Genomic DNA, 27,717 nt, shown 5'->3' on the forward strand with positions numbered 1-27,717 from the left:
TAAAATGATGGCCTGTAAACCGACACACACAACTTTTATATTTGTCCAATATATTTTTTATTATAATTTTACTTTTAACAAGCTTGCAGTCATAAAATTAGGAAATAGTAAAGGTAGAAATCCAATTGGTCAGGAAAATGACTTGTCTAGAATGTGGAGGCGGAGCCATTATTAATTTGTGTACAATACAATACACAACGTCTTACATTATTATAACAATGTTTTGTAGAAAAGATCAAACCATAGAAAATGGGGGGGGAGTAGAAAATAAACCCGGATATGAAGGTGACATTTGCATACGAGGAACACCTTAACAATTACCACCATTTTATTCTCCAGGGCCTCTGCTTTCAGAAAACATATGCTTGGGGGTTTTATCTAATCTTCAGGACCAAAAATCTGCATTTTAACATGTGTGCAAAAATAATGCAAAAACCAGCTCTGGCAGTGAAAGGGTTAATGTGAGCTAGATGGGATCACTCTGCTGTGGTCACACTCTAAACATTAGAGCTCCCCCTAGCTGCAGCCTGGTAAAAGCATTGCTAGGAGGTCTATTCATTTATCTGCTACAAACTTCCCATCTTTATATAAACATCTCCTGACATTTAGAGGTCTATTCATATAAAATTGTACAGCAATTTGCCGATTGAAAATACATGTACATTCCTTCTGTGTGAGGGGAAAATGGAGTTTAATTGGCTATTTGCTGGTCGAATAATTTCCATTGATTTAAAATAGAAAATACTACATTTTCCACTAACTGGAGATAATTGCTATTATAATTAGCGCCATCTAAAGTCCAAACATAGTATTTTTAATTTTAAATCAATGGTTAGTTTAATATTGTTGGCTTATTTAACTTATACCCTTCAATGTGTACTGTACTCATAAGTGTATGAGTATGACCTCAGGTATTAGTATGAAGTCATGCCCGATGAAGCAAAATAAGAGGTCTATTTTTCAAATACATTTTTGGACTAATGTGACAATCATACATCCAGCTGTTACAATTTCTGGCTGTGATTTAACACAGTGATTTCCTATGATCATCAGCTCCATCTAGAGGCCATAATCCGATATGTTTCATGAAATACCTCAATTAGTGCAATACTGAATTATGGTAATTAGATGGAGTCAAGGAAATCAATGTATGAAATAAAATACGTCCAATATTCATCACAGATGGGCAAATACCGGTCATAACCATTCAACATTTGTTTTTTAAACAGACCTCTAAGTGCTTGTGAAAGGTTACACCACAAAATGTACTCATCCAATGAAAGGTAATGACTCCATTTTTATTTTTCTACTGCTATCAATGGCCAACACGGTACAACACTTCATCCATGTCTTTGGTGATCTCTGATCTCCTTATGAACTGTTTCTTACATGAAGAAGATCAGCCATGGAGGATATCTGAGGTGTATATCAGGGTGTGCTTCTTCCCCACATGAGAGCTGTGATGTCCAGCAACATTCATATAGAAGACATTTCCCACACTGAAGGCCCTAATACACCTCAAGGGTTTTGTGGGATCCCTGATGTACAGGTAGACAGGACTTCAATGAGGAACAATTCCCTCACTTCAGGAGCAGGAATACAGCTTCTCCCCGTGTGAGATCTCTGATGTCTGTAAAGGTGGGACTTGTGTGAAAAAAAATTCCCACACTCAGAACATGAATATGGCTTCTCCCCTGTGTGAGATCTCTGATGTGCGTAAAGATTGGACTTCCTTGAAAAACATTTCTCGCACTCAGGACAGGAATACGGCTTCTGCCCCGTGTGAGATCCCTGATGTGTGAAAAGATGGGCCTTCCGTGAGAAACATTTCCCGCACTCAGGACAGGAATATGGCTTCTCCCCTGTGTGAGATCTCTGATGTCTGTTAAGACCGGACTTGTGTGAAAAACATTTCCCACACTCAGAACAGAAATACGGCTTCTCCCCCGTGTGAGTTCGCTGATGTGTGTAAAGATTGGATCTCCCTGAAAAACATTTCCCGCACTCAGGACAGGAATACGGCTTCTGCCCCGTGTGAGATCTCTGATGTGTGGAAAGACTTGCCCTCTGTGAAAAACATTTCCCACACTCAGGACAGGAATACGGCTTCTGCCCCGTGTGAGATCTCTGATGTGTGGAAAGACTGGCCTTCTGTGAAAAACATTTCCCACACTCAGGACAGGAATACGGCATCTGCCCAGTGTGAGATCTCTGATGTGTGTAAAGATGACACTTCCGTGAGAAACATTTCCCGCACTCAGGACAGTAATATGGCTTTTCCCCAGTGTGAGATCGCTGATGTATGACAAGGGCTGATTTTTGTATAAAGCTTTTTCCACACTCAGGACAGGAATGAGGCTTCTCCCCTGTGTGATATCTTTTATGCAAATTAAGATGTGATTTAGAATGGAAACATTTCCCACACTCAGGACAGGAATACGGCTTCTCTCCTGTGTGAGATCTTTTATGCACATTAAGACCATATTTAAAATGGAAACATTTCCCACACTCAGAACAGGAATACGGCTTCTCCCCTGTGTGAGATCTCTGATGTGTGTAAAGAGTGGACTTGCTTGAAAAACATTTCTCACATTCAGAACAGGAATACGGCTTCTCTCCTGTGTGCAATCTCTGATGTATGTAAAGATGGGACTTCTGTGAAAAACATTTCCCGCACTCAGGACAGGAATACGGCTTCTCCCCCGTGTGACATCTCTGATGTAAGGAAAGACTGTACTTCAGTGAAAAACATTTCCCGCACATAGGACAGGAATATGGCTTTTCCCCTGTGTGAGTTCTTTTATGCACATTAAGTCTGAATTTAGAATGGAAACACTTCCCGCACTCAGTACAGGAAAACCTCTTATCTGTTGGAAGGACGGCATCGTCCCTCACAGTCTGAGGTTCCTCAGGATAAGAGGTATACGATGGTCCATCTACACTGTGTGGTGCCGGATGGACATTTGAGGTAGTCGGGTTTTCTCCTGGACTATACTGTGTGATGTCCTCATCTTCTACTTTACAGTCTGGAGACAAAGTGAGACAATCCTCTGAGGTTTTCCTCATCTCCCGTCTATGTTCTAAAATAGAAATAAAAAGATTATTACTAGACATGAGCAGATTGGTTCCCCTAAACCAGGACTCCGCCCACATCAGGCAGCTTTGTCTCTAATGATCTTACATTTCCCCCCTCAAGGTAACTAGTAAATGGGTTCTCTGTAGGGTGGCAGCTAATGATTATTTTCATAACTGATTAGTTGGCCTATTGTTTTGATTAATTGGACAAAAACCTCAACAAAAGGTTGGTGTATAATTTAGTTAATATTCTTGAATATCTATATACAGCAGTAAATATATATCCAGATATATATTTGGATATTTTATCCACTCTGAGAATAACAGCCAGATAGATGTATTATTAGAGGGTGAATCTGCTACATATCAGAGATCAACATTATTAAAATGTAAAAATGACCAGTTACACTTACCGGTAACAGTGTTTCTGGGAAGTCTTCCAGGACGGCACCCTGAGAGATGACTGGTCCCACATGACAGGAAACACAATCAACAAAGAGGTTAAAACCCCTGCCCCTCCCTGTCCTCCTCAGTTGTGAAAAAGTATTGACCCACACCAGTGCACGAGAGTGAAACACCTCAAAACTCCATACAATAACAAACATACCAAAAGAGCAGGTGGGAAGTAGGCCTGCCGTCCTGGAAGACTTCCCAGAAACACCATTACCGGTAAGTGTAACAGGTCATTTTCTCAAGTCGTCTTTCAGGACGGAACCCTGAAAGAAGAGCAAGTAGCTCAGGCCTACCTTAGGGCAGGACAACAGCTTGTGGGACCTTCCTACCAAACGCCAGATACTGAGGTGACAGCAACTCCACCCTATAGTATCTCAGGAAGGTGCTCTGGCTTGTCCATGTAGCTGCTCTGCATATTTGCTCCACCGATGCTCCGGCCTTTTCTGCCCAAGAGGTCACCAGAGATCGAGTAGAATGCGCTTTAAGGTCATTCGGGGCTGCCCTACCAGCCTGATCATAGGCTAAAGTAATAGTCTTCTTGATCCATCTTGCTATGGGTGCTTTAGACGCTTGCTGACTGGCCAGAAAGATTAACTAATAAATGGTTGGATCGTCTAAACTCTTTTACTTTATCCAAATAAGCCAACAGACAACGTCTGATATCTAAACAATGGAAGGAACTTTCTCTCTCGTTCTGAGGATTTGTGCAAAATGAAGGAAGGATAATCTCTTGAGTTCTGTGGAACTTAGAGGCTACCTTCGAGAGATACAGGGGGTCCTGCCTGAGTACAACCCTATCATCAAATAATAGAAAAAAGGGCTCTTTTATTGACAGAGCCTCAATGTCGCTTATCCTCCTGGCTATTGTAACCACTCATCTGCACTGAGGACAGTCTATCTCTGGCTGACAAGAACCTTTTAATTAGGGGGTCCAGAGCCAACCTCCTGTCCAAAAAAACAGGACAAGGCTGTGACCTGAACCCTAAGTATTTTGGTTGCCAGCCCCTGATCCGCACCATCCTGGACAAAATCCAGGATGGCAGGGATCTCCTGTTGGGAAGTCCCCTTCGCCTGGCATCAGCACGAGAAGACTCCCCTGACTTTTGCATAAATATGCCTGGTAACCGGCTTCCTTTTTAAAAGAAGGGTGTTGATTACTCTCTCAGAACACCCCCCTTTTCGCAGAAGAGGCTGAGGGGGAGCTATGGACCAATTTTCCATGGAGGGGAACCAGGTCCTCTTGGGCCACCATGGGGGGAGCAGAATCAGTCTGCCCTCTGAGAGACTTAACTTCTGTAGTATCCTCGGGACCAGAACTAAGAGGGGAAAGACATATGCCGTGAGGAGGTCCCAAACCTGGGCCAGCGCGCCTACCCCCATCTGAACCCCTCTCGAGAGAGAGTGAGAAGAATCTCTTCACTCTTCTGTTCCCTCTGCAGGCAAAGAGATCGATCTCTGGGTTGCTGAAGTGCCGGCACACAGGGGAGAATACTTCGGGGTTCATTTCCCACTCCCCTGGTGAATCGGCTGCCAACTGAGGTAGTCCGCTTCGACATTGTATGCCCCCTTTATATGTACTGCTGAGATGGAGGAGATTCTCTGCTCTGCCCACTCAAGGAGCTTCAGAGCCAGGGTCAGAAGAGCACGAAACCTGGTGCCTCCCTGATGATTCAGGAATGCAACTGCGATAGCGTTGTCAGAAAGGATCTGGACCTCCCAGCCCCTGATTCTTTCCTCAAAGACCCTTAAGGCCACCAAGAGTTCCCAGAAGTTGGAGAAAGTGCTCCTCTGACTCTGGTTCCAGGTGCCCTGGGCTCGAAGTTCCTCTAAGTGGGCCCCCCAACCCCAGGCGCTTGCATCCATTGTTACCCTGAGGGGTTGGAGTTGGGCCCAAAGGTGGCCCTCCCGCAACCTCTGAGGATAGAGCCACCACTGTAGAGACTCCTTTACCCTTGCTGGAATGAGAACCTTGTCCTCCAGTGTTACTCTTTTCCAATCGCAGGAGGATAGGAGGAATTGCTGGAGAGTCCTGGAATAGAGCTGAGCCCATGGGACTGCTGGGATACAGGATGTCATCAGCCCGAGAATTCTCATGACCCTTCTGTAAGAGACCCCTTCTACGTCTAGAAGGGACTGCTGAAATAAGGCCCTCTACCTTCCCCTGGGGCAAAACAAGCTTCTGTGCTGTTGAATCCACCAGGAACCCTAGATCGATCTTGGTCTGGGCAGGAACCAGCGAGGATTTCTCCTGGCTGATGATCCACCCCAGGGACTCCAAGATACTCACTACCTTGGCCAGGTCAGAGAGAAGGCGATCTCGATTCTGGTTGTAAACCAGTATGTCATCGAGAAAGGTTATCAGCGTTACCCCTTGGAGATGAAGGAATGCAACCTCCTCTGCCAGTATCTTTGTAAACACTCCTGGACTGGCTGCCAGTCCAAAGGGTAGGGCAGAAAACTGCCAGTGCTGCACTCCCTGCTCCAAGGGGATCGCAAACCTTAGAAAGGCCTGGTGCTCTGGAAAAAGATAAGCATCCTTCAAGTCTATCGGTATAATAAATACGCCCTTCAGAAGGTACCTTCTGAGAGTATAGACGCTTTCCATGCGGAACCCCTTGTACCTCAGGAACGTATTTAACTTCCTTAGATTTATTATGAGGGGGTATTTTCCCAAAGGCTTTGGGACTATGAAGATGTGGGAATAAAATCCCTGCACACACTGTCCTGCTGGTACTGGCACTATGACCCCCTGCTCTGCCAGCTGTCTGACGCTGTGTAAGATAGGGTCCCTGGGTAAGTGGGTTAAAAGGAAACTTGGGGGAGGTGAGGAGAGAAACTCCCAATCTGTAGCCCTCTCTTACAATCTGAAGGATGTGGGGACTGAGTAATTCTTTCCCACTGAGAAAGAAAATGGGAAAATCTTCCCCCTACCCTTACGTCACTTGGTATCCTTATCGGCAGACTTCTGGCTGGGGAAGAGAAGACCCCCCCAACGCCTATTAACGGTACCTTCCTTTTTATCTCTAAACTGGTTTTTAGCCTAGGGGTCCTCGAAAAAAATTTCCCCTGTTCTTCTTAGGTTTAATGGGAAGTTTCTTGCCATTCTCTGTAGACCTAGAAAGGGCTTGATCCGGGAGCGTGGTCTGGACATGGCTGCAGGTGGTTGCATGTAGCTTGAGCTCCTGACCCATGCCCATCTAAACCGGCTAAAACAGTTATAACTACGGCATGCCCTTGACAAGGAAGAAGAACATAAAGAGCAAGAACCAGACAACTAAAAGACACAAAACGAGAGGCAAGATCGAGCACTATTTCCCAGGCTCTCAGGCGGCCTCCCCGGATCTCAAGATGGCGGACACATGCGGCTCTCCGCCTGGAGTGTCCAGCCAGTTCAACCAGCCGGCCTCTCCGACCACCTCTACGGCTTCGGCAGCACTCTCTGACATCCCACCGGACCTCCGCTCAACCCCCCAACATTTCTCACAACCTCCGGGCAGTTTCCAGCTGGACTCCGACCTCCGAGCCCTCCTCCAGGCCCTCCCGACTAAATCAGATATTGAGCTGCTAATAGGCCGCCTGGAGGAGAACCACCGTAAAGAAATGAAGGGGGTTAAAAGTGAGGTACAGTCTCTCCACAAGACTGTCAGCAGGAGAATCCTCTATGGCTTCCCTAACGCAGAGAGTGGCAGCCCTGGAGTCCATTCAAGAAACCCAACGTGGATGCTGCAACAACCCTCCAACTTCAGCTTGAAGAAATGGAGGACAGGAGCAGGCGGAACAACCTGTGGATTAGAGGTCTGCCTGAGGCGACAGGAATGGAGGACCTTGCAGAAATGGCCGCGGTTATTTTTCAGAAAGTCGCCGACACCTTACCTACCCGGGTGGAGTTTGATCGGATTCATAGAACCCTGGGCCCCTGCTCTAAGGATCTGGACAGGCCAAGGGATTTAATCTGCAGGCTTCATAAATACACCCTAAAGGAAACTGTGCTGCAGAAGGCATGGGAATATGGAGACCTGGAATTTGACGGTGCCTCTATTAAGATCCTACTGGATCTTTCCAGGGCTACATTACAGCACCGCGCTATGCTACGCCCGGTCCTGGAACTCGCACGCCAATTGAACATTACCTACAGATGGGGATTTCCCCTCTCGGCAACGTTCCACAGAGACCACTGCTCCTTTAACCTACGCACACCAAATGACCTGCCCGCACTTTTCTGGTTCATGGAGACGGACCCGTTCCCGGTCCAGAACTGGTTGATGTTTCTACACCAGATGGCTAGACGAGCGGGACAGGGGACATCATGGCGATCTACTCAGCCCAGACCACAGAGGTCAAGACGACGCTCCAGAGCGCCCTCATTGGGAGGCCTAATTAATATGGAGATCTGGGTGCTGAAACATGCCCTCAGAAATCTTGAGTGACATCACCCTTGCTTAGAGCTCTACACCGTGAACAAAACAACATCTCCCTGTTCCTCCACGAGACTGCAGGTAAAAGTGAGCCTCTTTACCCCCTACCCCCTGCACCCACTCTGGTGACACAGAGGCCCCCATATCCCACCATCTGCACTCGCAGAAAACTAAAACTTCCAAATGTCCTGTGAGAAGCACCCGTTGGAGACACTGTCCTATGTACCCCCTCTTTAATACATCACCTCTGGGGAAGGCATAATGTCCTGAAACATGGGATACACAGGAAAACTGCAGCTGGCACCCAAGCTGTGTACACCCCCAGACGGAAGAAGACAACAATTACATATTGTGTGAAGGTCTTAGAGCCTTAATTTTTTTGGGGGGGTTCCATTCGCTTTGATGTGTCACACTCTGGGACACGGTTTGTCATTAAGGAGCATATCTTCATACATACTGGATGAGAACTATACTCAGCTGTAAAAGTCCCACCTCTTGCTTCACGACACATATAGGAACTAAAATTTGGCAGACCCCAGCTAACGGTCACACAGCTTTTGAAGCAGATGAAAGAAACAAACTATTAAGCATTGGAATGCAGTCTTTCATTGTGACATTAGTGCTGCAACTTGTTCCTGTATATTCTTTATAAGTGCTGTAAACTTAGCTCTCTATATGGATAGCAACACCTACTGTCGGGGATTTGATCCTGGGACCTGGTGTTCACAGACGGTTTCCAATTGCCTGCACCACCAGGGAACTTGCTTTTTGGTTCTACTCCAATAGTTTGGATATTGGCTCCACCCTGGGACCAGCTTTTGGTAGTCACCTGATCAGTGACCCTATAAATCTTCACTCCCCTTCCTGTCCTTGTCCTAGTATAGGTTCCTGTTCGTGCAAGTTTGGTGGATGCGATTTGTTCTGGTTGCTGACTTGTTCCTGACTCTGATTCTTGGATTACCCCTTGGATTTACGCCGATCTTCTGGTTGCTGACTTTGCTTGTTCCTGACTCTGATTCTTGGATTACCCCTTGGATTTACGCTGTTCTCATTGCCGACCCTGCCTGTTTCCGACACTGCCTTCTGGTTGACCCCTGTGTACTTCTGCCTTGGTCCGCTGTTTTGGATCGTCCTTTCACCTACCGGGTTCCTGTCTACTAACCATGAGTTATTTGCTTGTGGTTCCTTGTTAGGCTGTTTGCACCATCTATTGCGGCTCTATTGCGGCCCCTTTATACTGGCTGCAGGATCTCAACTGTCCCTCCACCTGATACTGGGATAACAAAACTACCGGTCAGGAAATCGGAGTGACGGTTGGAATCTCCTGGCAGACCTGACATTATACTAAGGCCAGATGGACCTCAGCGAGCTGGTGCAGGCAGTCGCTCTACAGGGTCAGCTGTTGGGTGAGCAGGCGAATCGTGTCCAGTCATTGGAGGAGAAATTGGATGCTATCACAACTATGTTATCCTCTTTGTCTACTGCACATGGTGCTTGTCCTGCTACTTCTAATAACCATGAGTCTGGGGCTGGGGAGCCTGTAGTCGTGTTTAATCCCCAGGGTTCTCCCGCTCCGAAGATACCTCTCCCTGATAGGTATGATGGAAACCCCTTGGATTTCAGGGGATTTCTCAACCATTGCCGGTTGCATTTTAGAAATAAACCTTCTGTGTTGCCTCTGCTCAAGCCAAGGTGACATTTATTATTTCCTTGCTAAAGGGCAGAGCTTTGTCCTGGGTGTCACCTCTTCTTGAGAAAGATGCCCCTATACTTACCGACTTCCCCACGTTTATGTTTCTAAAAGAAAAAATTTGCGCTAGGTGTACAAATAGTAACTTAGTGAATATCACCCGTGAAGGAAAATCCTGCAGCTATGCACTATACCTTGATAAGGGCACTACTAAATAGATATAACAAAAAGCACAGCGCTGGCTATAAATGCAAAAATACAACAAAAATTGATATTACTATTAAAGCACCAACAACTTTCATATGTGAAAAAATAAAAAAATAAAAATGAACAATAACATGGATGCTTCACTATAGTGATATATATGCGTGACTATTCCCAGTTTTTTATCCACACATTTAGAAAAAGTCCAAAGATGCAAAAATTATGTCAAAACAAATGTCCAAAAGAGAAATTAAATGTGACTTTCTAAGAATAATAAATCCGTGACTGTCACCATGTTGAAATCCCGTCACCTGGTATAGATTGAAGGCTTACCAGATAGCCTCTGATCAGAGGCATAGAGCTAACACCTTGGGGTTTGCCCTCCACAGCGGCTGGAACTTTAGCTGGGATGATGGATGTGGATCCACAAACGATCGCCACAGGCTTCCAGACAGCGGTACAATCAGGGAAGAGAGCTCAGAGCAGAACAGAGAAGCAGATTGACCAGCTGGAGACTGAGATCAGCCTAGAGGACAGAGGCTGCTGCAATCAGTGAGCATTCTGGTTTTTCACGTTTATGAAAACCTTTGAGGAAATATTTGACGTTCTTGGCAGAGTAGCTGCAGTTGAGGCTTGCATTCTCGAGTTACATCAGGGTAAACGCACAGTAGCATCTTATGCCATTGAATTCCGCATGGTTGCGGCAGAGACTACCTGGGATAATTGCGTCATTAAGGCCGCCTTCCGCAGTGGTCTAGCGAAACGTATTAAGGACGAATTAACCTACTATGAGGTCCCAGTGGCTCTGGAGGATTTCATCAATTTTTGTATCCTAGTGGACACTCGCTTCTCTGAACGCCAGTCAGAGAGAGGGTGCCAGAGACAATTTTTTCCTCACAGATTTGATGCTAAATCTTCCCCTCAGCAATTACTAGTCCCTTCTACTGTAGGGTTTGAGGGAGAACCCATGGATGTAGGGGCTGTGCGTTTGACAATGAACGTACTAAACGCAGGACCTGCGTTCTTGTCCAGTGCGGCCGGAAAAACTTCCAAGCTTAATGGGTGATTAAGGAGCCCCACTAGGCCATGCTGCTTGGAATCCTCCTCAAAAGAGATTAGTAGTCCCTATATCCTTGTCTTGGAATGATAAGTGCTGTTCCACAGTTGCCTTTATTGATTCCGGTGCTGGTGGGGTATTTCTCGATGCAGCGCTGGTTAATAGGCTTCAGATTCCAACTGTTCCTAAAGATCCACCGCTCTGTGTGACTACTTTTGGCGGAGACTCTCTTGGTGTTGGACCTATCTCTCTCAAATCCAAGCCTCTTTCTGTCCTGTTGGGTTCTCTACATTTTGAAGTGTTATCGTTTGATATCATTCAGTCTAAGTATCCAGTAATTCTCGGTTTCCCTTGGTTAGGTAAACACAATCCATCTATTGACTGGTCCTCTGGACAAATTTCTGCCTGGAGCATATCCTGCCATGTTAACTGTCTCCAAAAGGTAGTACGTGATGATGTGTCCATTCACATGCTGACTACTGCCCCTGAATTACCCAAGGCCGATGCCCTGTCTCTGCAATTTCCTTGTGAGAATCTGCAAATACCTCATGATCATATTGTTCCCCCTGAACGAATTATTGCACAACTGGATACTGCTCTACAAAGGAACCTGTTGGCTGCACAGTCTTGGGCACCTTCTAATCTCTTAGTCCGCAATACTTTGTTTGTTCCCCTAGAATTACGGAGAGAAGTGCTACAATGGGCCCATGGCCAGAAGGTATCCGGACACCCTGGTATCAATCAAACCTTCCTACGCTTGAAGTCCCAGGTTTGGTGGCCTACTCTAAAAAAGGATATTATAGCCTTTGTTAGAGCTTATTCGATTTGTGCGGCCATCAAAACGCATTGTTCTGTTCCACAAGGTCTACTACAACCGTTACCTGTTCCTCGTGCTCCCTGGATATGATTAGCTCATATTAGCATGGACTTTATCGTGGACTTTCCCTCCTCCAGTGGGAATACCGTCATTTGGGTTGTAGTTGACCGATTTTCTGAGTTAGCCCACTTCATTCCTATGTCCGCATTACCTTCTGCCCCCAGCTTGGCCCTATCCTTCCTGGAAAATACGTTTACACGGCATTCCTGTCGATATTGTTAGCGACAGAGGCCCTCAATTAATTTCCTCATTTTGGAGGGCAGTTTGCAAACATCTTTGAATCAAGAATTCCCTGTCTTTGGGATACCACCCCCAATCTAATGGCCAAACAGAGGGTCAATCAAGATTTGGGGATATACCTACGGGCTTATACCAATGCTGAACTGGTGCGAGATGTTACCTCTAGCTGAGAGGCATTGCAACTGCAGTCTTTTCAATAGAACCACACCTGGTTGCTCCATCTGTGGTGATCGTATTGGATGGGTATCGCCTTCTGAAGATACCAGAGCCCTCTCCAGTTTCCTTGCTGACCATCCCAGGATACCGTGAGCTGTTCTTATCCATGCCTGTTAGATCTGGTGTCGCTGACATCCAGATCCATATGTTCCGGTAAGAGTACCCATTTTATTCCTTTTTGTGATATCTGCTGTCAACATTATATTTGATGTCTCCAACTGCCCACATGAAGATGTCCACTATCTGACGGACTCCTTGCTTTCACAACCTTCATCCTTTGGGACACCAGTTGCCAAACATTCACATTTCCTGCCCTTGATTGTTCACATGAAGTTGTCCACCATCTGACAGACTTCTTGTTGTTACAACTATCACTTCCCATTTGTGATTTACACCTAATTTTTTTGATTCACCTGTGTTTCATCACTCAGTAAGACTTACGTATCTGTTGTTTAGATTCTATATTTGTTTATTCACATGTTTTATATTCATTAATAATTTTTTGGATCATGTAGCTGTTTCACACAGCCCACACTAGCGCTACATTTTCACTCACCTCATAATTACAATATCTAGTAGACTGGAAGGGCTACTCCATTGCAGAGAGGACTTGGGTGCCTGCTCGTGATGTTCATGCCTCATGGCTGGTCAAGTCATTTCACGATAGGCACCCATCCAAACCCAAATAGGTTGGGGGCATCTTTGTGTGGGGGGTACGGATGTTCACAGACGGCTTCCTATTGCCTGAACCACCAGGGAACTTGCTTTTTGGTAGAATCCTTGTTAGGTTCTACTCCAATAGTTTGGATGTTGGCTCCAGCCTGGGACCAGCTGTTGGTAGTCACCTGTTTGTTTGACTGTTTGTTTCTGGTTGCTTGTTCCTGACTCTGATTCTTGGATTACCCCATTTGATTTATGCTGTTCTCGTTACTGACCCTGCCCGTTTCCGACCCTGCCTTCTGGTTGACCCCTGTGTACTTCTGCCTTGGTCCGCTGTCTTGGATTGTCCTTTCACCTACCGGGTTCCTGTCTTCAGCCTCTACTAACCCTGAGTTATTTGCTGGTGGTTCCTTGTTAGGCTGTTTGCACCATCTATTGCGGTCCCTTTATACTGGCTGCAGGATCTCAACCATCCCTCCACCTGATACTGGGATAACAAGACTACCGGTCAGAAAACCAGAGTGACGGTTGGAATTTCCTGGCAGACCTAACACTATGTTTATTGTGAAATGCTACTTACATTAAGACCTTAGCAAGTATACCTGTCACGCAATATATCTCCACTAGAGGGAGAAACCATGCAATTTAGACAGCATAGTCACACTACATGTTATATGATGTGATTATCACCTCCTTGAGATAATGCAACAGGACAGGTACAATGTATTATAACTGGGGGTGCCACCTCTGGGTCTCTTGCCCTCCGGGGTGTTTAAAATCCTGGAGGGGAAGACACAGGGTGTATAGACTGGGTGAGAAGGGGAGAGTAACCTACAGGTGCAGCTCTAAGGTGACTAATAAGAGGAGCTAGTGGGGTCTTGCCTCCTGCTGGGTGGAGGAGGTGGGGGGGATTTTTTAAGACCCCATGGAAGGGTTAATTAATAATACCCCAAGGGAGCTCTGTCACCTTATAATACAATAGAGTAATCTCTAATAGAGTAATCTCTTTCAGTGACATGGCTAGGGTGACCTCAAGCTGCCTAGGGCGATTCCTCAAATTGCAATTGTCCACATTGCAGGAATGTTTGTTGGTTGTCAGTTAAGTTCCTAAAAATATATTACTTCTTTTGTTGTTAATGTACTGTTGTTACATGCTGGGTTGGGTGTGCTGGGTGAAGGCGAGCCCTGTTGGTCCCTGTCTACCCACTTCCCCACTTAGGTTGGCGCATTTCCCCAGCAATAAAGCTGGTTGAAGTGTGCAATATTTTGCCGCTATAGATTTAGAGGCAGTGAACTTTTTCACATGACCCCCTTGAACCTAAATACTACCTTTTACTGTAACAGTAATTTCCACTCCTTTTCTTTTTCTTAATTCTACACTTCTCTGTAACCCCGCTCTCTGCCCACTCCAACCCCTACTCCTCACCCTGGGATGGATACTGTTAAGATACTCTCGCTTAACGCCAAGGGGCTAAACACACCCGAAAAAGGACGTATGTTAACGAATGATCGAAAACGCTCTCAGGCAGATGTGGCATTTATTCAGGAAACGCACTTCAGAGACAATAAACTCCCCATTTTAAAAAACAGGTTTTACCCAGTTACTTACCATTCCACTAATAATCTAGCCAAATCCAAGGATGTGTCTATACTACTATCCAGCCGACTCCCGTGGTCCTGCCAAAACATCCTGGTGGACCAGGCAGGGCGCTATATCTTCATTAAAGAGTTGATAGGGGAGGTAAAGGTGAGCTTTGCTTCTATATATGCCCCTAACGAATGTCAAGACTTTTTCCTTAGCCGACCCATAGATCTACTCATGGAAATCTCTGAAGGTCAGTTGATTTTGGGGGGTGATTTCAATGTTCCATTACTTCCCAACGTAGACGCCTCCTCCGGCTCGTCCTCCATAACTCCTGGAGTCCGCAAGCGAGTGGCAAGAACCCTCCACAAGGCACAACTGATTGACGTCTGGCGCTTACAACACTCAGGTGAGAAAGACTACACATTTTACTCTTTCCCTCACAAATTCTACTCGTTCATAGATTTTTTTCTGATCCCACATGCACAGTTACAGGTGGTTCACGATACCGCAATTGGTACGACTACATGGTCAGATCATGCACCGACTGAGCTGACATATAAACTTTCTGATCTCGCTGCTTCTAGGACTAGGTTCTAGAGGCTAAATGAAAGCCTTCTGCAGACCCCTGAGATAGCAGAGGATGTCCAACGAGAGTTGGGTCATTACTTCCAAACTAACAAACAACCCGACTGTGATGTAGGGATCCTATGGGAAGCCCACAAGGCAGTTATAAGAGGGATCCTCATTAAACATGGAGCAGGACTTAAATGCCAATGAACGGAGAAACTGACATCTCTCCTTAACGACATTCACAAAACAGAGGCCCTACACAAACATGCCCCAAACCCTACACTCGAACAAAGGCTATTTTCCCTCCGCAAACAAGCCACAGATTTAATAGATACCAAGCCAAAGCTGCCATACAACGATGTAGAAGACTTAGCTATGGGTCAGAAGATAAATGTGGGAAAATGCTAGCACTCTCGATTAGAGTACAAAACTAGCCTCATATATTCCCCAAATCATTACACCTCAAGGCCACAAAGTAACGCTCCCCAAACAAATCGCACAAGGGTTCAGGGACTTTTACTCTTCCCTATACAACCTACCAGACCAGACCAAACCTCATCCCAAACTCTAATTGAAAACTACATTACCGCCTCTTCTCTCCCACAGCTAACCCCTGAGGTTCGAGAACAGTTGGAGGCACCAATAACCCTAAGCGAACTTCAACATACCATCAATGTCTCTAAGTTAGGTAAAGCACCAGGCCCTGAGGGTTTTTCGCTGCAGTATTATAGGAGATTCCTCCCACTCCTAGGTCCTCATATGGTAGAATTGTTCAACAAAGTGAGCTCTGACACATTCTTCCCTAGAGACACCTTGAAAGCACATGTTACAGTTATACCTAATGAGGGAAACGATCCCACTTGCTGTGGCAGCTACAGGCCTATCTCACTTCTAAACTGCGATCTCAAACTATTTACAAAGATCATTGCCACCCAAATCGCACAACATCTAAAGCCACTGATCCATTTAGATCAAGTGGGCTTCATTCCATCCAGAGAAACCCGCGATAACACAATTAAAGTTGTAAATATTATTCATGCTACACAGGAAATGCGCACTCCATGCATTCTCATAGGCACAGACGCAGAAAAGGCATTCGACCATGTAAACTGGAGTTTCATGTTTGCGGTTTTACGACACGTAGGCCTGCAGTGGATATCTAAGGTCTACTCACATCCAACGGCCCAAGTTAAGGCCAATGGGATTTTATCAGACAGCTTTCCTATCACAAACGGGACAAGACAGGGATACCCATGGTCCCCGTTGGAACCTTTTCTATGTATGATCCGCTTGAACCCAGACATTTCGGGAGTGAAGATAGGAGATGAACAACATAACATTTCTGCATATGCAGATGACTTGCTCTTTTCCCTCACTAATCCAGCAGTGCCGCTGCCCAATCTCATACGTGAATTTGAAAAATACGGTAGACTATCTAATCTATGGATAAACTTCAACAAGTCGGAAGCTATGGGGGTGGGCGTGCCTACTGCGCTACTGCAGACCTTACAATCCAAGTTTAAGTTTAAATGGACGGACACAGCACTGAAATATCTGGGTACATATATCCCCTCTAATTTGTCTCGAGTCTTCAAACTCAACTTCCCTCCCCTGCTGACCAGAACACGTATTTTCTTGGAGACTTGGAACCGCGGATTGCACTCGTGGTTTGGTAGGTGCAATCTTTTAAAGATGTGTATCCTGCCCAAATACCTATATCTTTTTCAAACCCTGCCGATAGGGATACCGACTCAATATTTTAGACAGGTCCACTCCCTATTCATTAAATTTATATGGGCACACAATAGACCACGCACTCCCCGATCCCAACTCTCCCTACCCAAACCCAGTGGAGGGATTGCACTCCCTGACGTGTTTAACTACTACTAGGTGGTACATCTGGGGCGACTTATAGACTGGTGCCGCCACTCACCTGGTAAACTCTGGGAGAAGGTTGAACAAGCCCAAACAAACATCATACTGAAAGGGGCACCGTGGTGCTATGAGCATCTCCCGTCCCACCTAAAGAAACCCACCGATAGGCCCTACAGTACGCATCTGCTCACGGGTGATTGACAAAACCCCTCTTTCATCTATAGACTCTCCTTTGATGCCCATACTTGGGAACCCAAGATTTTTCCCAGGCCTGAGAGACAATTGTTTCTCCACCCTGAAACAGTCCAACCGCTATCGAGCATCAGACGTCCCACTACCAGACGGCTGGCCATCTATTTTGATGCTAATGGAGCCCACAGGTACATTCCATCTGCCATATTGGAATGCCTTGCAGCTACACCACTTTTTAAGTTCATTTAAACCCCCAGCGAGGTTTGGTAGACAACTATCCACGTTTGAAGAGTATTGCTCGGATGATGGGATGTTGCCAGAAGTGCTCTCAAAGATGTATAGTTTACTAAACTCCCCTTCGGAAACACCACATTTACCTTGGATAGAGAAATGGGAGAGGGAGATGAACTGTAAGTTCACGGTCAGTCAAAATCAAAATATGCTCAGATTCTCGCTGAAATCATCCATCTGTACGAAGACTCAGGAGACTAATTATAAGATTCTGACACACTGGTACCATACCCCACAGCTGTTACATAAATTTTACCCTGATATGCCAGATCGCTGCTGGAGATGCCAGGAGGAGGGAGGTACAATGCTGCACATTTTCTGGTCCTGTCCAAAGATAACACCATACTGGAGGACAGTACGGAACCTTATCCAAAAATTCACTGACCACAAGATACCCAAGGACCCAGCCTTTTTCTTACTACATGTTACGTCCATTCCAGCTAAAAATTATAAGAAATCCATAATACGACACCTAGTAAATGCGGCTAAAACATGTATCCCTCTTAAATGGAAAAATACATCACCCCCCTACTGTTGGATGCTGGCTACATAAGGTGGAAGAGATCAATAAACTGGAAGATCTCACAGTGTCAGCACAAAACAAACATGAAGCGTATTCTGAGTTATGGAGATTGTGGAATATGTTCATCTTCTCTGAAGAGGGTTTGACCCTACTCAATTCTAATGGCAGAACATAAACATTACAACTAGACATATATCTATTCATTGCCTACCCAGGGCTCCCTCCCCCACCTTTTTTTTTTTCCACTCCCCCTCTTTCTTCTTTCATTCCTATACTTAGTCTTAACTTTCTTCTCTTCACTGCTACCATTTTCTCAATCTAGAAAATAGAAAAAGGATAAAGCGACCCAGGGCATCGTTACTGAGGTTTACCCCTTGGTTGTTATCACACTGGAATTATACTCTCACCGAATGTACATTGGGTATGACCCGACTTATTATACAGACAACCGTTCAGTTATCCCAATGTATCTGTAATGTTAATGAGTGCATATGGTTGTTTATTTATACCCGCCTTTTGTGGTTGAAATAAAATATTTGAAAAAAAAAGAAACCCAGTGCCGAAGAGCAGGGAACACTCAAATGGAAGACCACACAGCCGAGTCTTAGAAGTGCTGTCCCCATCCTAGGTCTTGACCCACAAGGCTCTCCTTGTAAAATTCAAAAGGGCACCAGTCTTGGCGGTTGTACACACCGTCTCGACTGCCGCAACTGCCAGGTAGGGTATTGCCCTACCAATTACCTCTAAAGAGTCCAAGACTTGGGCTTAGTTTTAGATTTCAAAAGTTTTCTTTCAGGCTCCTTCCACTCCCTCAGAATGATATCCTTAAGGGTCTGATGGACCGGGAGGACCTTGGATTGGGCTTAACCAAGCCTCTATACATCCTATCTTGTGCGGACACCTGTGCTGTGGGTTCCTGAATCTCTTCTGACGCATACACTGCCCTAAGAAGGCCCTCCATATCATCGGCGGCAAAGATATGTCTGCCTGGTCTGGAGTCCTCCTCCTCCTGACTGTCCTCAAGGCCCTCATCAGAACTGCTCTGATCGGGGGATTCAGCCTCCTCCTCCTCCTCCTCCACAGAATCCTGAGAGGGGAGAGGTTTCAGCGGTTTCCGGATGTCTATGTCTGCTATCCTCTGCTCGGTTAGAGGAGGGGCCCTCCTGGGAGGAAGAACCCTTTCTGCTAGTGTGAGGTTCAGGATCCCTAGCTTTGAGGGTTGCTTGGAAAGCTTTAAGGGTCATCAGTATCTCTGGTTGACGGAGAGAAAGTCTTTCATAACCTGAGAGGTTTCTTTCCCCTCTAGCTTTTGGATACACTTGTAACAAAAAGGTTTAAAGTGATCCTGAGGTAATTTATCATTACAGTATCCGCATCTTTTAGAGCGGGAAGGGGCTTTAGGATGGCTGGTGACCACCTGGGCAGTACCATCCTCCCTTATAAGAGACATATATGCAAGTTAGAAAGCAATGCCCCCTTGCTATGTCCCGCAGGAGTAAGAGTCGGGGTCCCCCTTCCCCATCATTACCCCTGCCAGCTTAGGTCAACTTACCCCCTGTGGTCTCCTCTAATGCTGCCGCCGCTGAGGGCATCTCCTCTCTTTCCATCTTGTCACCACTGCCTGGTGCTGATGATCCGGTAAAAGAAGGATTTGGACGCCTGCTCCACCGCCAGTCAGACCTCCGTTCCCAGCTCAGAACGCTGTCGCCATTTTGCTGAAGCCCCGGACCGAAAGTGAGGCATGGCGACATCATTTCTGGTGCTAGGGAGGAAGCCGAGTCATTCCTCTTCCTGTCACCAGCAAGATGGCGCCAAATCCTCTCAGCTCAGCCGAAACGGCGCCATCTCTCACTGCCAGCCGCCCGCACGACCTTCTGCAGGAGTGCCGTACCCGGCGCCCCGAGGGAGAACCGATTGGTGGCACCTCCCCCCGCTGAACGGACGCCCGCCAGGTAAGGGGGGAGGAACAGAAAAATGGTCCCAGAAGTTCTGAGTACCCCACTGTACCCAGGGTCCTTCAGCTCTTAGTGGGGGCTCTTCTCAAAACTGCTGCCCCCCCTGAGAAAGTGGAAAGACCCCCCCCCCCCAGGAAGGGCAAGCCCTGCCAGACCCAAAGACTTCACAAGCCTGCGGCCTGGCACCCAGGGGGAAACCACCGGCCCACGGCTTCGGCTCTATAACAAAAAAACAAAAGATTTCACTGTAGGGAAACACAATCAGGAACTGAGGAGCACAGGGAGGGGCGCGGATTTAACCTCTTTGTTGATTGTGTTTCCTGTCAGGTGTGACCAGTCATCTCTCAGGGTCCTGGAAGACGACTTGAGAAAAACTCTATTTTGCAGATGATCAGACAGGAGTGTAATATAATATGATGGATGACAGACTCCCTTGTCATAGACAGGTAGGTGGGTACAAGCTCCCTGCACCTGATGTCACTTATGCTGGCCGTACACAAACTCATTTTTCTTTCAAAAAAACATTCATCCAATTTTCTAACCATTAGTGGGGTCAAATCGGGGTTCATTTCCGATCACAGTGATGGGAAAATTCGAAGGAGCAGAACAGAATATTTTCTCCATCGAAGGAATTTTCACATCGTGTATGTGGTTTTTGCTCAGAAGTTACGTTCATTTTAAAATTGAATGTTAAAAGCAAGTGGAATTTTCGAACTACACTCGTCCATTCATCGAATGTACAAATACATTTTCATACAAATATTTGTGTGAATATTCTCGTCCAAAAATGGATCCGTGTATGGCCAGCATAGGACATTTAGTAGCAGCAGCATGATTTGTTTTTTAATCATATATTATGATGGGGTTAAAAAAAATAGTCCTTTATAGTACAAAAACAGCAGATAATAAACTACTATAAGGGATTCATTTATACTGTGAAATAGTGAAAGTAATATATCTTATATCATATATATAATAATAAATATACCCAGAAGTAGGATATATGGGGATTTTACCTGGGAGTCATGGGGAAAAAAAACTTTTATATTAACCACTTCCCGACCAGCCACCATTATTATACGACGGCAGGCCGGCACGTTCCCGCAAATTGCCGTAGGTGTACGCCAGCTCCATTAAGGAATCATAGCGTATGCGCCTGCTGTACGGTGGTGACCCGATCCGCGTGGTCAGCGGCCGCAATGTCCGCTGGCCACCCGCGATCTGTCAATGTAAACAGACAGATCACCATTCTGACAGGAGCGTTAGAGAGAGATCTGCTGTTCCTAGTGATTAGGAACAGCAATCTGTCTCCTCCTCCAGTCAGCCCAGCCCCCATACAGTTAGAAACACTCCCAGGGAACACACTTAACCCTTTGATCGCCCCCTACTGTTAACCCCTTCCCTGCCAGTGACATTTATACAGTAATCAGTGGCTATTTATATCACTCATAGGCATGCGCAGCCTTTTGAATTAGGGTGTGCACCCCAAAGCTCAAACACATACACACACACACTATATTGTCAAAAGTATTGGGACGCCTGCCTTTACATGCACATGAAATTTATTAGCATCCCAGTCTTAGTCCGTAGGGTTCAATATTGAGTTGGCCCACCCTTTGCAGGTATAACAGCTTCAACTCTTCTGGGAAGGCCGTCCACAAGGTTTAGGAGTGTGTCTATGGGAATGTTTGACCAATCTTCCAAAACGGCATTTGTGAGGTCAGGCACTTTATGTTGGACGAGAAGGCCTGGCTCGCAGTCTCTGCTCTAATTCATCCCAAAGGTGTCCTATAGGGTTGAGGTCAGGATTCTGTGCAGGCCAGTCATGTTCCTACACCCCAAATTTGCTCATCCATGTCTTTATGGACCTTGCTTTGTGCACTGGTCCAAATCATTTGGTGGAGAGGGGATTATGGTTTGGGGGTTGTTTTTCAGGGGTTGGACTTGGCCCCTTAGTTCCAGTGAAGGGAACTCTTAAAGCGTCAGCATACCAAGACATTTTGGACAATTTCAGGCTCCCAACTTTGTGGAAAGTTTGGGGACGGCCCCTTCCTGTTCCAACATGACTGTGCACCAGTGCACAAAGCAAGGTCCATAAAGACAAGGACTTGGCAAGGGTGGTGGAAAATTAACTTCAAGTGCAAAAAATTACATTATAATAGTAACTAAAACATATAAAATTAAATGTAACAATCTAAAAAATAAAAATTCCAAAGTGCTATAATGGTGTGAACCTCCCAACTAAAAAGTTATTGCACTTGAAGTTAATTTGTATTGCAATTATCAGTGGAGGAGTTTCCACCATCCCTTCTAAGTGTAAAAAAATGTTTGTCTTATTATCATTTTGATGTGTATTATATGTGAAATCACAGGAATTGTTGCACTTGAATTTAATCTGTATGGCAAATATGTATAGGAGGGGTTAATTTTGTTTATTGAAAAAATCTTACAAACAACAACTTATATACAATAAAACCATAATAAATAAATAAAACATATTTACAAAATAATTGAATATGATTAGAGGTCGACCGATATATCGGCCGATATTTGGCTTTTTTTACTTAATCGGCATCGGCCGATTGTGCTGATAAAAAAAGCCGATTATAACTTCAGCGGGACTTGCAAATGACTTCTGTAATAGAAGTCAATGCAAGTTTTCTGAAGGTTTCTTCTCTCCTCCTCTGGGCAGCCTGCCAAGTCAAGTGATAAGAAGATACATTGTATCTCTTTCAGGTTCTTTTATCAATAGACTGAACTCCGTGTGTAGAAGTTCTCAGTTTAACCATTTAAAGACTAAATCTTTTTTGACATTTGTTGCTTACAAGTAAAAATCCTGTATTTCCTGCTAGAAAATCACTTAGAACCCCCAAACATTATATATATATATATTTTTTAGCAGAGACCCTAGGGAATAAAATAGCGGTTGTTGCAATATTTTATGTCACACGGTATTTGCGCAGCGGTCTTTCAAACGCAATTTTTAAAAATAAAATACACTAATTAAAAAAAAAAATTTTTTTTCGTCCAAAAGTTTTGGTTACCTGTTTTTGTGTATTTAATATTTAAGATATAGTTTTTTTTTTTTTTTTTAATCTAAATTCTACATACAAGTGAACTGATTGGAGGTTTGTTTTGTTCAATAAATGTTTAAATGTAAAAAATTTTCTGTATCACTTATTACTTAAGGTTGCTTTCACACTGGAGCGGGCATGCGTTGATGGTAAAACGCTGTTAGTTTTAGCGGCGCTTTACCGTCATTTTAGCGGCGCTATTCGGCTGCTAGCGGGGCGCTTATAACCCAGCTAGCGGCCGAGGAAGGGGTTAAATGCGCCCCTGAAGTGCTGCTGCCGAAACGCTTTGCAGCCGCTTCGGCAGCAGTGCGCATTCATTTCAATGGGCAGGAGTGGTGGAGGAGCGGTAAACACCGCTCCAAAGACATCCTGCCAGCGCATCGCCTCAGTGTGAAAGCACTCGGGATATCACACTGAAGGGAAGCCGTTTTACAGGCACTTTACAGGCGCTATTTTTAGCCCAAAAGCGCCTAAAAAAACGCCCCAGTGTGAAAGGGGTCTAACTGTTAGATTTTATGAGATGAAGGGGGGAAAAAAAAGAAAAAAAAAAAAAATCGGCCTAATATATCGGCCCAAAAAAATCGGCATCACATATCGGCCATCGGCCTCCGCGATTTCTAAATATCGGCATCGGCCAGAGAAAAACCCATATCGGTCGACCTCTAAATATGATAATACAAAACAAGAACATAATAAATGGTGCAAAGCAAATTGCGCACAACACAATCCCTATGAGAGAGCCAGACTAAGGAACATCCCCGTCACCATGCATGTAGCCTTTTATCAAAAATATATTTCATCTTGAAAATCTAGGGGAGTGAATCAAGAATACAAAGAAAAAGCCGCACACCCCGAGATCAACAGGCAGCAGCTACAGAGTCCTGATATTCCTCCACGCCCTTATCCAGGCCTCCTGCTGCCACCTGCCTTTCTCAAGACCCCTTATCTTCCCAACCTCACCCAGAATGTCCTGCACCACCACTTCCACAGGGAGGATTTTACTCCGTAAGGATACCTGACACCGCGCACTCCACGTGAAATAACGGACTACTAGACTAACTAAAAAAAGTGTTTCCAAATCATAATCCCGACGAGTCTGGAATGCCCCATACACCCACTCTGCATAACTCATATGGGGGAGGAAGGGTATACTCAGAGCCCTCCCCACCCTCTTGTGAAGGAGGGGTTTCCACCATCCCTGCTAAGTTTCATTTTGTATGTCTTATGTTCAGTGTGATGTGTACTGTATGTGACGTTACATATCACAGAGACCGGTATTGTGCTAATATTGAAGTTTATTGAGATTTACATACATTAGAGGGTTCCACCAATATTGTTAAGTTATTGATCAGTAGGTTAACGCTGCGCCTTTTTTTTTTTTTCTTGTGGTGTGGGGACACATAACAGTGCTTAGTAGCAGGCCTTTTACTGATACTTTTTATTTTACCTCCAGTAGTTTATTGTAAATAGTAGTGCGGTGATTACCTATTATACTAAAGATCAGCATGTGGCATTAATAAACACAGATTTCAGTGGTGCCCAACCAGGCCGGCCCCCCATGGGCAATGTGCCTGGCTGCTGAGTTCATCTCCCCATCCCTGCACCCAGTGCCCTGATGGGCACTGACAGGTAGCACTGATGGGCACTGATAGCACTGATAGGCAGCACTGATTGGCATCACTGAGTGGCAGCACTGATGGGCAATGTTTGGTGGTACTGATGGGCAGCACTGATTGGAACTGATAGGCGGCACTGATTGGCACTAATAGAAAGCATTGATTGACAGCACTGATGGGCCCTGATTGGCAGTGATAAGTGGCACTGATTAGCAGGGAGAGCGAGGAGCTGTCACAACTCAGCCGTGATGTTGGGGGTGGGCGGGACCGAACAGCTATCTAAACACCAGCTAATGATTGGGCTGCTTAAGAAAAGGGGCGGAGCCACATACACGTAGCGGCCCACCCAGACCCCTTCTCATTGGCTGGTGTTTGATAGCTGTTCGGTCCCGCCCATCTCCGACATCACGGCTGAGTTGTGACAGCTCCTCTCTCTCCCTGCATGCAGTTACATTACATGACAGTTTCACACTCTGAGTGGCTCTTACAAGCCTCGCGATCTGCTCAATGTGATACTGTCTCACAGGCAGCGGGGGCTACTCAGTGGGTGCAGAATTTCACAGCAGCCCATGCAGATCTCAGGATACTAACACACACAGGGTGATTTGGGTGTGCCCTGGCACACCCGGCACAGGCCTATGATAGCACTGATCGCTGTATAAATGTCAATGGTCTCAAAAAAGTGCCAAAAGTGTCCGATCTGTCCGCTGCAATGTCACAGTCCCGCTAAAAATCACGGATCACCGCCATTACTAGTTTAAAAAAAATAATTAAAATGCCATAAATCTATCCCCTATTTTGTAGACGCTATAACTTTTGCGCAAACCAATCAATATGCACTTATTGCGATTCTTTTTTACCAAAAATATGTAGAAGAATACATATCGGCCTAAACTGAGAAAGGAATTTGTTTTTTTATATATAATTGGGGATATTTATTCTAGCAAAAAGTAAAAAATATTGCTTTTTTCAAAATTGTCGCTATTTTTTTGTTTATAGCGCAAAAAATAAAACCGCAGTGGTGATCAAATACCACCAAAAGAAAGCTCTATTTGTGGCAGAAAAAAGACGTCAATTTTGTTTGTGTACAGCGTCGTACGACCGCGCAATTGTCAGTTAAAGCGACGCAGTGCCGTATCGCAAAAAATGGCCTGGTCATTGAGGGGGAAAATCTTTCGGTCTGTAAGTGGTTAACCCCTTGCCTACAGGGCACTTTCATCCCCTTCCTGCCCAGGCCAATTTTCAGCTTTCAGCACTCTCACACTTTGAATGACAATTGCGTGGTCATGCAACTCTGTCACCATGTGAAATTTTTATTATTTTCTTCGTACAAATAGAGCATAATTTTGGTGGTATTTATTCACTGCTGGGTTTTTAAATTTTTTACTAGGAAAAAAAAAAAAAAAAAAGGACCGATAATTTTGAAAAAAAATGTTTGTTTTTTTTAGTTTCTGACAGTGAATTTTCTAATAAGTAATTTCTCTTTCACTGATGAGGCTGCACTGATGAGGCAACACTGATGTGCACTGATGAGGTGGCACAGATAGGCATCAATGGGTGGCAATGCTGGGCAGCACTGATAGCCAGCACTGACTGGCATAACTAATGAACACTGATTGGTGGAACTTGTGGGCACTGATGGCGCTTTATTGTAATCAGTGCCCTGATTACATGTCTCGAAGTCCCCTGTGAGGAGAGGCCACTGATCGGCTCTCCTCGCCACACACTCTGTCAGTATGAGACAATGAAAGCCGATTACCGACATTTCCGTGTTTACATGTGACCGGCTGTGATTGGACACAGAGATCGGGGTTGCGCGTGTCCTAGCAACAAGGCAGGGGGGCGTGAGAGCCGCCATTTTGGGTACCGTCATATGACGTCTTCTCAGAACGTTCCTCACTTGATGGTGGGCAAGCGGTTAAAGTAGTACTGAAAGCAGAGACTTTTTTTATGGATATAATAATTTTAAATATAATGCACAATACTAGTAATCTTTTACTTTATGTAATAGTAATGCCTTCTATCACCTCCAGTCTATCAGCCTCCACCTTCTCTGGGGTCAGACGCTGATCTTCCCTGCACAGAGACCTTAAAGTCATTGTAAATGTTGGATTTATTTATTTTTTTTAAACTTGTCATACTTACCTGCTCTGTGTAATGGTTTTGCACAGAGCAGCCCTGATTCTCCTCTCCAAACCCCCCCCCCCAATTCTGACTCCTCCTGCCTTCAGAGTGCCCCTATAGGAAGCCACAAAGTATAGTATAGAGTTCCCCTATAGGAAGCCGCATAGTATAGTATACTATAGAGTTCCCCTATAGGAAGCCACAAAGTATAGTATAGAGTTCCCCTATAGGAAGATTAAAAAAAATCTTCTGCCTTTAGAATCACTTGCTTCCTTCTCTTGCCCAGGACTACATGTCCCATGTTATCACATTATTATCAACATGTAAAAGTCTGTGCTCCAATCAAATCATCAAATATAAAATGTCCAGCTGGTAGAAAATGGGTGCCAAAGAAGTCAGGATTATGTAATGTACAACTTATTATATGGGATCCAACAGTTAGGATTTTATAGTATCGGAATTATGTAATGTACAATATAGAGTATACAGTGCAGGGGTCAGGAGTATCTAATATACAATATAAATTATACAGTGTAAGGGTCAGGACTCATAATATTGGTATTCAGTAATCAGTGGAAGATTAAATGTTTACATGAGACAAGTTGCAGAGGTCCCACACCGCTGCCTCCCATCTCCTGAGACTGCACTCAGTGACTTGGGTCTGAGACTATACAGACATATCCCTCCACCCGGCACAGCCAGCAAACAACAGAGCAAGTAACCCCAGGAGAATTGTTCTGTCAGAGATCTTGCCATACCCGGGTATGGGGCAGAAGACCCAAAGCACATACCCCAGGTGCCTAGGTCTAGTAACGCCTTTAGTGAAAATGAACATTTTGCTGCCAGCTGAACCCCAGAATCTCCATAAATCCAGTCTAGATACATAAATTGTGTCTGCAGCACAGAGAAGGAAGATTATCCGAGAGAAATACAGGAATACAGGATGGGGAACACAGCTCAGGAAAGTGACCAGGGTATTACAGGCTGATATCACCCAGTTCCCGCCCTACTCTGGACCAATCAGT

At 45.1% G+C, this 27,717-nt stretch overlaps 1 protein-coding gene across 14 annotated transcripts in view; it reads right to left on the reverse strand.

Annotated features, from left to right (window-relative positions):
* The window catches only part of LOC141121836 (uncharacterized), a 963,509-nt gene that overhangs the window by 506,755 nt on the left and 429,037 nt on the right, over positions 1-27,717 (reverse strand). For 13 of the 14 annotated variants that reach the window (XM_073611559.1, XM_073611552.1, XM_073611558.1 and 10 more), the window contains one exon: positions 34-3,080. The exons of the other annotated variant lie outside the window; for it this stretch is intronic. In XM_073611559.1, coding sequence (XP_073467660.1) covers positions 1,519-3,080 — 1,562 coding nt within the window. In that variant the 3' untranslated portion in view covers positions 34-1,518. Of the gene's footprint in view, positions 1-33; positions 3,081-27,717 lie in introns of those variants that run through there. 14 annotated transcript variants of the gene reach the window in all.

The sequence above is a fragment of the Aquarana catesbeiana genome, unplaced genomic scaffold (assembly GCF_042186555.1).
Source record: "Aquarana catesbeiana isolate 2022-GZ unplaced genomic scaffold, ASM4218655v1 unanchor233, whole genome shotgun sequence".
NCBI lineage: Eukaryota > Metazoa > Chordata > Amphibia > Anura > Ranidae > Aquarana > Aquarana catesbeiana.